General features: G+C 50.7%; 1 protein-coding gene across 6 annotated transcripts in view; it reads right to left on the reverse strand.

The window, feature by feature from the left end:
* nlgn1 (neuroligin 1) overlaps positions 1 to 13,214 on the reverse strand; it is a 93,577-nt gene that overhangs the window by 1,405 nt on the left and 78,958 nt on the right. For 4 of the 6 annotated variants that reach the window (XM_089001875.1, XM_089001873.1, XM_089001874.1 and 1 more), the window contains one exon: positions 1,110 to 1,187. In XM_089001875.1, coding sequence (XP_088858001.1) covers positions 1,110 to 1,187 — 78 coding nt within the window. Of the gene's footprint in view, positions 1 to 1,109; positions 6,925 to 8,250; positions 8,730 to 13,214 lie in introns of those variants that run through there. The other 2 variants (XR_016115658.1, XM_089001876.1) reach the window with 2 other exon arrangements.

Below are 13,214 nucleotides of genomic sequence, written 5' to 3' on the forward strand. Positions count from 1 at the left end.
CTGCACAGAACCCTCAAGCTTCCTGGCCTTTGGTAGAGGACCTGGGCTGATCACTTTAATTTTAACCCAAAACCGTTTTCTGACTGTTTCAAGCCCATTGTCACAGGTGCCGCTGCTCACCCACAACCCTTAGTGTCTTTTTCGTTCGACTGTTTACTGTCTTCGTATGTAATTCATACGAAAATCTTTACACTCATATCCCACTCCACTTTAATTTAAACCCTAAACCATTTTACGACTTTTTCAATCCCATTGTCACAGTGTCCTACCTCTTCAGCTCATAGACCAGGCCCTGTGCCTTCTATACTCCTCTGTACCCTTTTGATGAGGGTCAACAGGGACTATGTCTGGGCCATATTATTATGGACCATACTGTCGCTCCTCAATTGACCTGTGGAAGGTCTGCTACTGTACTCAGTGGCTTAGTTTCTCAGACTCCAGTCCCAGTGGTTGGGCTCTGAACCTGCCCTCCATCACTACTTGGACACTGCTCTTCTTCCGTCCCAAAAATACATGACCATGAGTCTCGTCTTGGCTTCCACCTCAATGGCTCCAAACCCAGAAACACTGGCCGGTCCGTTGAACACTGTGTGTTATCTGCCCTGTCTTGTTCGGTTAATGGTCCTCGCAATAACAAGATTGCCGGCGTCTACTTCGGACTACTCAACATCTGTTCGCTTACTGGGAAGGGTAATCTTATCCTCACTGACTATAGGTTTCACATATGTACTTTGTTTGAATCAGACTTGGCAAAATCCTGGCAACTTTTCGCCAGGATTTTGCATATGGATTTGAATGGATTCCTGCCAGTTGGCCACCTAATATTGAGTCTTGGTTGACTTTGAGGTTTCTTGCATGTTTCTTGCATGAAGAGATTATTGAGAATCTTGTTTTGCTGCCACCCTCTCCTGTGTTTACATTCCACAGTTAGTGCTTTGTTTATACCTTACATTTTCTTGCCGAACCTACTTAGGGTTTGCTGTTTTGTTCTGTTAGTTTGTGTTTTTTTTTTATTTATGTTTTCTTCAGCTATTTGGATCATTTTGAATTGAGAATTGTCATTAAATAAGCAACACAGAATTCGAAATAAAATAAAATAAAACTCCTACCTTGGTGGTGGTGGCAATAAGCTGAGTGACATCATTGAGGCTGTGCAAATGAGGAACCAGCTCCAACCATAAATTAACCTGAAGAGAACAGAGAACAAATCACATCAACCAATCGATTATTTATTATTTATTGATCAATCAATCAATCAATCAATCAATCAATCAATCAATCAATCTCTCTCTCTCTCTCTCTCTCTCTCTCTCTCTCTCTCTCTCTCTCTCTCTCTCTCTCTCTCTCTCTCTATCTATCTATCTATCTATCTATCTATCTATCTATCTATCTATCTATCTATCCATCCATCCATCCATCCATCCATCCATCCATCCATCCATCTAGCAACAATGAATTCCTCCAGCTGCACAATGGATCCCATCCCATTTCCTTTTTTGTCAAGCACTGCTTTCTGACCATCTCCCACCTGACCATGAACATTGTCAACTCCTCCCTCAATGCTGCCTCCTCACTCAAACTGGCTGCTGTAACCCCGATCATTGAAAAACCCGGACTCAACCCTGACATCATGAGTAATTTTCTATCCATCTGCAACCTCCCCTTTCTGTCCAAAGTCATAGAACGTGCCATCACAACTCAAATTAAAACCTACCTAGATAATAACCAACTATTTCGAACTGGATTCCTTACTCAAAACAGTACTGAAACAGCCCTCCTCAAAATCACCAATGACCTCCTACTGTCCTCTGACTCCTGTCTACTCTCCATCCACATCCTTCTTGAACTTACGACTGCCTGCGACACCATCAACCACTCCATTCTACTCTCTTGCCTGCAATCCCTAAACATAATCAACAACGTTCTCAACTGGTTTCAATCTTACAGACAGGAAACGATTCATACACATCAACAACTGCTCTTCCTCCACTGCACCAATGCCCCAAGGTCTCCCCCAAGGTTTTGTGTTTGATCCTCTTCCCTTCATTCTTTACCTACTCCCCCTGAGCCTAACCTTCCATAATCATGGTCTCCAGTTCAATTGCAACACCGATGACGTTCAATTCTACACTCTGCTACATCATTTACCCAAACAATCTGCTCCACTCTGTCAAACTCTCTCAGATATCAAATCCTGGATGCAAACAAATTTCTCACTCTAACACAAAATCTCAACTGCTAATAATGGGTCCTCGGTCCCTCACCCAAACTGCCTGCTACTTTACTTTATAGTATACATTATCGACAACTGCACCCTGCTCACCTCCTCTAACTGTGGCGACCTTGGTGTCCTTTGATGATAACAGCCTCTCTTTCAACCAACACGTCACCCAAATCACCAAAAACACATTCTTCCACCTCAAAAATATGTCTTGTTTTCGTCTTTCACTTTCTTTCAACGCCACTCAAACCTTTATCAACGCCTTCATCACCTCCCGCCTCAACTACTGCAATAGCATCCAGTACGGTACAACCTCCAAACTCCTCAAAAAACTACAATACACCCAGAATGCTGCCGCGCGTCTACTCACCCACACCCGTGCCCATGATCACATAAAAACCTCCAGTGGCTTACTGTTCCCCATCGTATTCAGTTTCAACTAGTCCTACACACCTATAAAGCCATTCACAATCAGGCCACTCTTACTTTTCTGACCTTCTTCTGACCACTTCCCGTTCCTCATACCTCCTTGCCATCCCCATGGCTAGACTATATATACAGTAAAGTCTTGTTATATCGATATTCTCGGGAGTCGGAAAAAATATCGGTATAACCGAACTATCGATATATCCGATCCTGCGGCATGTAAATTTTCTCCTTGCATTCATAGAAATAGTATCGTAATAAGCAGTATTATCGATATAACCGATATCGATATAACGAGACTTTACTATATATATATATATAATATATATATACAGTGATACCTCGGTTTTCAACCATAATTCGTTCCAGGACCCTGTTTGAAAAGCGATTTGTTCGAACACCAAAACCATCTCTTTGCTCCTGTCACTTGCGAGTTGACGGGGGGGGGGGGGCTGCCTCTCCCGGCCGTTCTCCACCTGCTGTCAATTCTCTGATCACGGAAACGGGGCATTTATACGGTTCGCGATCACCTCGCCGATGCCGGATGATTGACTCACCTCGCCTCCGTACCTGGACTCTTCCTTCGATGCGCAAGTGTATCCGGTCCGAGGTATTTTCCCTGCGTCCCGTAAATTCATGTCATCTTCCGGGATTGCGTAATTTTGCACCCTCGTGTGCCATTTGATTTTTGGCGTAGTAAGCGGGTAAGCTGCCTTCTTATTCACTGTGTTTTCTTTTATTTGTGAATAAACATCTTGGTTAGTACGTGTCTGCTTTGGGATCCCAAACATTCCACTACGTTCCGACGAGTCAGCTGCCGTCACTCTCGCTCCGAACGTGACAGCTACGGATTACTCGGCTACAGGATGTTCTTTTCTTTTAAATTATCTATCCAATGACACTTGCTCTCACTCCCACAGCCACATCACCAGATTTCACAGCCTCCTTATTCTTTAATATCGTACTGATCAAAGATTTCACCATGCTGTATTCCCGAGCCAGTTCAGACACTCGCACACCTCCTTCATATTTTGTGATTATTTCTTTCTTAAATGCAATAGTTGTACGCACTACTTTTCTCTCGTCACTTTTAGCAGCACTTACTTTCTTTGGAGGCATGATTAGGGGCTAAAACTCTTTGTACACCTATATTAAACGCTAGAGCAAAACGCAGCACGTCCGCAAGCGACAAAAGTTGGTCACGGAGAGAGCGATACACCCGTACGCCGCTCAGCACCCCACACTCGCGTACGCACTCCCGCGTCGTATTGGCGTTCGAACACCGATTGGTGTTCGAACTACGAGGCAAGAATATCTCGAATATTTTGTTCGAACTCCGATTCGTTCGAACTGTGTGGCGTTCGAGAACCAAGGTAGCACTGTATATATCTATATGTACATAAAAGAATCTATGGCAACCCATTCCTAAAAAACACATAAAGACATCTGCCCGATATTTCACAACTTAAAACACATAAAGACGTCCAATCGCCCAAAAAAACATTGTTGCGCGGTTTACAGGGTTTTTTAAAATTAAGGAAGTACCAACCACAAGTGCTCCCTTGCTTAATTTATGGTAAATATACCATGCTGAAGACTTTGCTCCAGTCGTCGTTTGCCGTCAAGGTGTACAATGCAATGTTTGCGTTGTGTTGTTGTTGCGTCTCTTGAGGCTAGGAGGCAGGACTCAAGAGACGAGGGAAAGCGGGGGTTCGAATCCAAAGTACACGGCAAGACAGATACTTGAATCAAGAAAAGTCTTTACTGGGAGCATGTGCACAAACAAAATAAGTGGCGATGAGTGAGGGAAACAGATGGCAGACCTGACGGAAGGGAGGTCGCGAGGTACTCTTTCTGAATACTCCGACGGAGACTGAATAGCGCAATCGGTAGATATAGTCAGAAGGCACAATCACGGGAATGACAAACAGCTGTGGGAACCCAGGTGCGTGATGATGGGAGGGGCCGTCCCCAGGGAGCAGCGGAGGAGATGACAGGAGGGGCGGGGCGCGCCCAGGACGGCGACGAGATGTGACAGTGCCCCCCCCCTCAACGGACGCCTCTTGGCGGCCCACCAGGTTTGGAAGGGTGAGCCGCATGGAACGCCCGGATGAGAGATGGGTCGAGGATCCAGGCACTTGGGACCCACTGTCGTTCCTCCGGTCCATAGCCCTCCCAGTCGACCAGGTACTGCACTCCTCTGCCCATGCGCCTGGAGTCCAGTATCTCCCGCACGGTGTAGACCGGTCCGTCGGCCAACATCCGGGGGGGAGGTGGGGGGGTGGGCGTGGGGGCTAAGGAGCTGGTTTCCACTGGCTTGAGGAGGGAAACGTGAAAGACGGGGTGGATCCTCATGGTGGGTGGCAGCCGGAGCCTCACCGAGACCGGGCTGAGGATGGCCTCGATGGGGAAGGGACCCGTAAAGCGTGGGCCCAGCTTGGCTGAAGACCCTGCCAGCCGAAGATCCCTCGTGGACAGCCACACCTCCTGCCCGACCTGGTAGTTGGGTGCCTGTCTCCGATGACGGTCCGCCAACCGCTGGTTCCGGGATGCGGTGCGTGTCAGGGCATCCCTGGTCTCCTTCCAGACTCGGTGGGCCCGTCTGAGGTGATGTTCAATAGACGGGACCTCCACCTGGCCCTCCTGTGTGGGGAACAAGGGCGGCTGATAGCCACAGGCGGACATGAATGGGGACCGACCTGTGGCTGCGGAGACCAGGGAGTTGTGGGCGTACTCCACCCAGGGTAGGTGCAGGGCCCACGACGCCGGGTTGTGGAGGCACACGCACCGGAGGGCCGCCTCCAGGTCCTGGTTCTTCCTCTCCGTCTGTCCGTTGGTCTGGGGATGGTATCCAGATGACAGGCTCGCCGACGCCCCTATGGACCGACAGAAACGCTTCCATACCTTGGACACGAACTGCGGTCCCCGGTCCGACACGATGTCCGTCGGAATCCCGTGGAGACAGACGACGTGGTTAACCAGGAGTTGAGCCGTCTCGATGGCGGACGGCAACCTGGTTAACGGGACGAAGTGGGCCGGCTTGGAGAATCGGTCCACAACGGTGAGGACGACCGTCTTGCCACGGGAGGGGGGGAGGCCTGTCACGAAGTCGACGGAGATGTGAGACCAGGGTCTGGACGGCACCGGTAGCGGCTGGAGGAGTCCTGCCGGGGGCTGGTGGGAAGCTTTCCCACAAGCACAGGTCGGGCAGGCTTTCACGAAGCTGGTGATGTCCCTTCGGAACCCCGGCCACCGGAACCGTTGGGCGATGAGTTGGATCATCCTGTTGACCCCCGGGTGACAAGCTATCTTGGAGGTGTGCCCCCAGACGAGCACCTCCGTGCGAAGAGGGGCGGGGACGAACAGGCGATCCTTAGGACAGACCCTGGGGATGGGGGTCGTCCCCAGGGCTTGCTGAACTTTTCTCTCAACCTCCCACCTCAGGGCACCCAGGATGCGTTGGGCCGGCAGGATGTTGGTGGTGGTCTCCTCCCTTTCTGCCGGCTCATGGATGCGGGATAGGGCATCGGGCTTGGTGTTCTGTGACCCTGGGCAGTAGGTGAGAGAAAAGTTAAACCGGGTGAGGAAGAGTGACCATCGGGCCTGTCGCGAGTTAAGTCTCTTGGCAGACCGGATGGCCGCCAGGTTCTTGTGATCCGTGTAGACGGTGAAGGGGTGTTTAGCTCCCTCAAGCCAGTGTCTCCATTCCTGCAGGGCCAGGACGACCGCCAGCAGTTCCCGATTGCCGACGTCATAATTGGCCTCGGCGGGGCTGAGCCGGCGGGAGAAGAAGGCGCATGGGCGTAGCTTCTGGTCGGTGGGAGAGCGCTGGGAAAGGACGGCCCCTACTCCGGACTCGGATGCGTCAACCTCGACTGTGAATGGGAGCTCCGGGTCGGGATGACGTAGGACAGAGGGGTTGGTGAAGGCACGACGGAGGCGGTTGAATGCCCCCTCAGCATCGGGAGTCCACCTGAAAGGGAGCTTGGTGGACGTGAGGTTAGTGAGGGGAAGTGCCTTCTGACTATACCCGCGAATGAAGCGGCGGTAGAAGTTGGCAAACCCCAAAAACCGCTGAAGCTGCTTGCGCGTCTTTGGGATCGGCCATTCCACCACCGCTTTGGTTTTGGAGGGGTCGGCCCTGAGCTGCCCCTGCTCCACGACGAACCCCAGGAACGACAGAGAGCGGACATGGAAGTCGCACTTCTCTGCCTTCACGTAGAGCCGGTTTTGCAGGAACCACGCCAGGACCCGTCGGACGTGTTGCCGATGTTCTTCTGCAGAGCGGGAAAAAATAAGAATGTCATCCAGGTAAACAAAAACGAAAACATTGAGGAAGTCCCTGAGCACATCATTTATCAGATTTTGGAAAACGGCGGGCGCGTTTGTGAGCCCGAACGGCATCACCAGGTATTCAAAGTGCCCTAAAGGTGTCTTGAATGCTGTTTTCCATTCATCCCCCTCACAGATACGTACCAAATGGTAGGCGCTGCGAAGGTCTAATTTAGAAAACATGGTGGCGGACTGAAGGGGCGCGAAGGCCGAATCCATGAGGGGGAGAGGGTATCTGTTACGGATGGTGATGTCGTTCAGGCCCCGGTAGTCAACGCATGGGCGCAGGGATCCGTCCTTCTTCTCGATAAAGAAAAACCCTGCGCCCAGCGGGGAACGCGACGGGCGAATGAGTCCCGCCGCTAGAGAGGAGTCTATGTAAGTGCTCAGGGCTTCCCGGTTGTGAAATGTGGTAAAGTCTGGAGTCCGGTAATGGAGCCCCTGGCTCCAAGTCGATGGCACAGTCATACGGTCGGTGGGGTGGCAGGGATTGGGCTCTGTCCTTGCTGAACACCTCCCGCAGGTCATGGTAACATTGTGGCACGCCCTTGAGGCAGATGGCCTCGGGCGGTGCTCCACATGGTTCCCCGCTACCCGAAGTTTGAGCGGGGCCGTGATGTGCGTGACTCGCGCTAATAGTCCTCCGTCCAGGTCAACGAACTCCTTGGGGGGCAGGAGGTCGATAAGCTGGCAGCCCAATGAGTCTGCCAACTCGGGATCGATAATGGTTTGGGAGCTGGAAGGCCCAGTCAATTCACTTTCCAGCTCCAATCGCGTTACGGCGGTAGGGGGTTTTGCCTCCCGCGGTCGCCTATGTCGCTTCTTCGACAGGGACTTACATGTGCCGGAGGTCTTTGGTTGGGGGCCTTGGGTGCGGCGAGCCCCGGGTTCGATGCGGTCGTTCCCCCCACCAATCAGCATGGGTTCGGGGGAAACCTCCCGACGTCGCACGCGCTCGCTGCCGGGGTTGGTTCTCCACGACCGGGTTCGTGGCTCGTCGGGCCGCCGACCGCTCAGCTCCTTCCGTCGCTCCCGAAGGCGGTGATCAAGGCCGATGACAATGTCGACCAAGTCGTCGAAGGTGGTGCCAGAGTCGCGTGTAGCCAGTTCGTCTTTGAGATCGGAGTTAAGACCGCGACGAAACACCCCCCTCAACGCTCGGTCGTCGTAGCCGCTGCCAGCGGCCTGAATCCGGAAAGCGACGGAGTACTCTGCAGCCGAGCGGGACCCCTGGACGCAGTCGAGGAGTCTTCCTTCTACCTCAACTTCCGTGACCGGATGGTGGAATACCCGGCGAATCTCTGCCACGAAGTCCGGGTAGGAGGTGCACAGCTCTGGTCGAGACTCCCAGATGGCCAGCACCCACGTCTCGGCGTCTCCCCTGAGCAGGCTGGTGATAAAAGCTATCTTAGCCTCATCGCTGACGTAGGCTTGCGGCTGTTGTTCGAACACGAGCGCGCATTGCATAAGAAATTGCGCGCAACGCCCGGTTTCGCCTGCGTAGCGAGAGGGGTTGGGTAGCGGGAGCGGGTGCCCACCCGCGGACGGGGAGGACCGAATTGTGAGGGCTGCCAAACGTTCCTCGACCGTCTCGAATCATTGAGCCAGCGAGGTGGTGATCTGGCGGAGTTCCGCGATGGCTTGCGCCATCTGGCTCGAACGCTCCGCTTGCATGGAGAGGGCGGTGAGGAATCTGTCTTCGCCGGCGGGATCCATGGGTGGTCGGAGTATTATGTTGCGTCTCTTGAGGCTAGGAGGCAGGACTCAGGAGATGAGGGAAAGCGGGGGTTCAAATCCAAAGTACACGGCGAGACAGATACTTGAATCAAGAAAAGTCTTTACTGGGAGCATGTGCACAAACAAAACAAGTGGCGATGAGTGAGGGAAAAAGATGGCAGACCTGACGGAAGGGAGGTCGCGAGGTAAGCTTTCTGAATACTCCGACGGAGACTGAATAGCGCAATCGGTAGATATAGTCAGAAGGCACAATCACGGGAATGACAAACAGCTGTGGGAACCCAGGTGCGTGATGATGGGAGGGGCCGTCCCCAGGGAGCAGCGGAGGAGATGACAGGAGGGGCGGGGCGCGCCCCGGACGGTGACGAGATGTGACAGTTGTCTGCTCAAAGCTACGTGAACTCCACATTCTCAGCGGCTTTCAAAACTCTGAAGTACAGTTTTCAGTCAGGGTGCAGTCCGAAGCAGGCTTCTGATTGGCTGCTGAGAAAGTGGAGTCCATGTGGTTCGTAGCGTTTTGTTTGTGGCGTTTGCGTTATGTAATAAAACAAGCGGTTGATTTGAAAGAAATCACTTATTTTTTCTTGAAGAACTTGTCGGCCATCCGGGCCGAGACGTTTTGAAAGTTGTCGTACTGAAGGAGATCATTGAGAAACACGAACGAGGTTTACGTTTGTGGCGTCACATGTGCACACCGCGGCTGTCATGTGAATCTCAGCCTGACACATCCCTCATGCTGTGTGTCACTTCCCTGAGAGTAACTTTCTACGACCATTCTACAAATAAAGAGCCGTCCATAATTGCTACCATCCTTTGCCTAAAAGCCTTAGACAAAGGCGTTATTTCGGCGATGCTTTCACGTGACTAATGACACCGAACTTGTCACGTGCGAGTTGACAGCTAGGGCGGGGCCGCCGCTCGCGACCTCCGCCAGCCGAAGAAGAGACTTCAATTTCATTTCATTTCAACGAGTGTGTGTCGCTGTGTCTTGTGCCAGTCCAAGAGTTTGCTTTTCCTGAGGTGATTGTTAGCTGCAATCGCATAAATTTGGTGCTTTCTGGGATCGCGAATGTGCTGGACGGATTCCTCCCCCCCCCCCCCCCCCCGCCTTCTTGGTCAGGTGTTTTGGCTACAAAACATGATGCATGATGACATTTAAACAGCTTCTTCCCCCAAGCCATTAACTCTTTGAACTCTTTGAACTCTTTCAACAGTAGCCAAAATGGAACTGTGTAGTGCCACTTAGCAGTTTTTTTTGACGACGATACTAGTGCAGCGTGTTCTACCGGAAACAAATTCCTTGTGTGTTCTACATACTTGGCAATAAAGATGATTCTGATTCTGATTCTGATGCTTGTCGATTAAGACGCTCCCCAGCTTACAAACATTCGAGTTACGACAAAATAGTATATACGAACTTTTTTTGCGGGTACTGTATGACGAAAACATTTTTGGACAGAGATGCTGTAAGTTAGATTTTGTATTGCGCGCCTTTTCCCGGCCGATCTCGCTTGCCTGTGTACTGTGCTTCACGCCCACGCACGCACACAGACACATTGGAGGTTTCAAGGGCTGCATGTTTACACAACGGACACTAAGGCTGAAGTGTTGCCAATGAGTTTAGGCCCTGATCCGCCGAGCTCGCTTACGATTAGCTGCGTACAGTATGTGGGCAGGGAGTAAATCCCTCTTAACAGTTGACGTTCCAGGTAGACGCGAGGCGTAAGTAATGGCTGCTTGCATGTAATTCAGTAAAAAATGGAATATTGCTCATGCTTTTGGTGTTAAACTTTTTGAAACCAAATTAGGCACAGCACTCTACATTAATCAATTTTTGTCAGGGCTTTTTTTTGGAAAGTAAATTTTAATTTCAACGTGCCAAGAACCCACATACAGTGAGACCTCAACTTACGAACACCTTGTATTACGAACTTTTCGTCTTACGAACATCAAATTTATGAAAATTAAACCTTATAATAAGCACTATTTTCATATTACACATCTACCACGGCTGGAACACCAAGTCTGTTCATAAGAATATTCTACCCAATGTGTCCTTAAGATAACCCAAAAGAAATTACATCTGGGGGGGCTTAGGTCCGGGCTATGGGGTACCCACTCAAAATCGGTCTTGAGACTGTCACTCGGCCTCCAAAGTTCTCTTTCAGCCAATCTTGTGACAGGTTTTGATCCTATGTTAAGGACAGAGTCTACGCAGTGAAACCCAGAACCATCACGGAACTCAAGGAAGCCATCAGGGAGGAGATGAGTGCCATTACCAATTCAGTCTGTAAGAACGTCATGGACAACTAACTTCATGCTGCGCCTCAAGAAATGCACGGAGCTAAATGGAGGCAATCTAGAACATACGCTGTAGAACGGAGAAAAAAAGGCCAAAGACCCGAGTGTTTTGATGTGATGTTTCGAATATAATAAACCTGTTATGACCAAAGTTTCATTTCATTCGGACAAAACACTAAGAAACGGGGCCTGATTAGTTTTGGGGTCTGTTTTTTGGGGGGGGCGTCACCCTGTACATTGTGAGTGTCTTATGTTTATAAAAAATATGTCTTGTCTCACCCCTTGGGTAATATCCGTCCCCCATTTAGCTCGGATCCTCTACCTGTCACGATCTGGTTGGCGACCAATGAGTGGCGCTGCCGGCCCCGCCTGCACCTGCACAGGTGCTGGTTGTCCCGATCAGTGGCAGACTGCCACGTTCTGGTTGGAGACCAACGGATAGCGCTGTCGGCCCTGACGGCAGCTGCGCAGGTGTTGGTCGTTCCAATCAGTGGCAGTTAAAATGACTCCTGGCTCGACCAGGTGTCGGGTCATTGTATTGAATGTGTTTGCTTCACCCTGTCAAATGTGTTTTCATCTTGGCAGACTTTTACTCTTGGTTTTTCTTTGATACTTTGTATTTTTCTGTTCAGATGATTTTGATGTTTTAGATTTGGTTCCTGCTGACTTTATTTTAATACAATTTCTCAAATACAACCTGCTGCTCCCTCCTGCCTGCTTTTTGGGATCCACCACCAACACCACGGACCGGTCTCCTTTCCACCCTATGCCTGGCAGTGCAATGTCCATGTCGAGCCGATGCTTCGTCCCATGATTGTGGGAAAAGGGTCACACTCACGTTCACGACAAGCGGTGCCGCTTGCACATCCACGTCCGGCCGAGACCTGTTCCCATACGACCGTCCGGGATGCCACTCTGCGCCTGGCAGAACACGTTGTGCCATGGCTCGTCGAATTTGAATTGCGTCACATGACGAGCTGTCCCACGTCCACGTCAGGCCGAGTCCCGTTCCCATTAGCCCGCCGCATTTTATTTACTGGGGAGGCAATGGTTGCCGTCTCCACCTTGTTCCCTGGCGAGTTGAACCTTTTGGGAGACTGGTGGCACTTCTGGAAGCAGTCCCTTGAAGGTAGGTATTGTCACGATCTGGTTGGCGACCAACAGTTGGCGCTGTCGGCCCCGCCTGCACCTGCACAGGTGCTGGTCTTCCCGATCAGTGGCAGACTGCCACATTCTGGTTGGCGACCAACGGATAGCGCTGTCGGCCCTGCCTGCAGCCGTGCAGGTCTTGGTCGTTCCAATCAGTGGCAGTTAAAAGGACTCCAGGCACGACCATTCGGTGTCGGGTCATTGCATTGTGTGTAGTGTGTATGTGTTTGCTGCACCCTATCAGGTTTGTTTCATCTTGGCAGACTTTTACTCTTGGTTTTCTTTGATACTTTGTATTTTTTTCTTCAGATAATTTTGATGTTATATATATTTATATATTTTGTTCCTGCTGACTTTATTTTAATACAATTTGTCAAACACAACCTGCTGCTCCCTCCTGACTGCTTTTTTGGGATCCACAACCGCCATCACCACCTTGCAAACCGTGACACTACCAGGGGCCAGGAAGCTTGAGGGTCTTCCAGATACAGACTGACACGATGGTAATGGCAAACCAACTAGATATTGTGATCATAGATAAAAGGCAGAGGAAAGCCCTTGTAGTGAATGTAGCGATTCCAAGTGATGGAAACATCAGAAAGAAGGAACACGAGAAACAAGACAAGTGCACAGTATCTGTGTTGTTACCAGCATTGAGTTTTTCTGGACTGCAATATCCGATGTTGTTCCCGGGATCGGTTGCAAGCACTCATCAAGTGTGGGGGTCTCTGCCCCGAGTGCTACGACCTCAACAGGCATGCCTGTCAACTTTACCTACCAGGCTCTCTCCAGCTCCTCTCTGAGCCCTTGGTATTTCTCTAGTTTCTCATGTTCCTTCTTTCTGATGTTTCCATCACTTGGGATTGCTACATCCACCACAACGGCTTTCCTCTGCCCTTCATCTATGACCACAATATAATGTTGGTTTGCCATTACCATCATGTCATATGTATCAGGAAGTCCCACAGGATCTTTGCAAGGTCAGTCTCCACCATCTAAAGAGGTGTTTCCCATTTTGACCAAATCATTGCAAATTTCCCCATTGTGG

The sequence above is a fragment of the Hippocampus bargibanti genome, linkage group LG07, assembly GCF_051943395.1.
Source record: "Hippocampus bargibanti isolate YZ-2025 linkage group LG07, ASM5194339v1, whole genome shotgun sequence".
In the NCBI taxonomy this organism is placed as follows: domain Eukaryota; kingdom Metazoa; phylum Chordata; class Actinopteri; order Syngnathiformes; family Syngnathidae; genus Hippocampus; species Hippocampus bargibanti.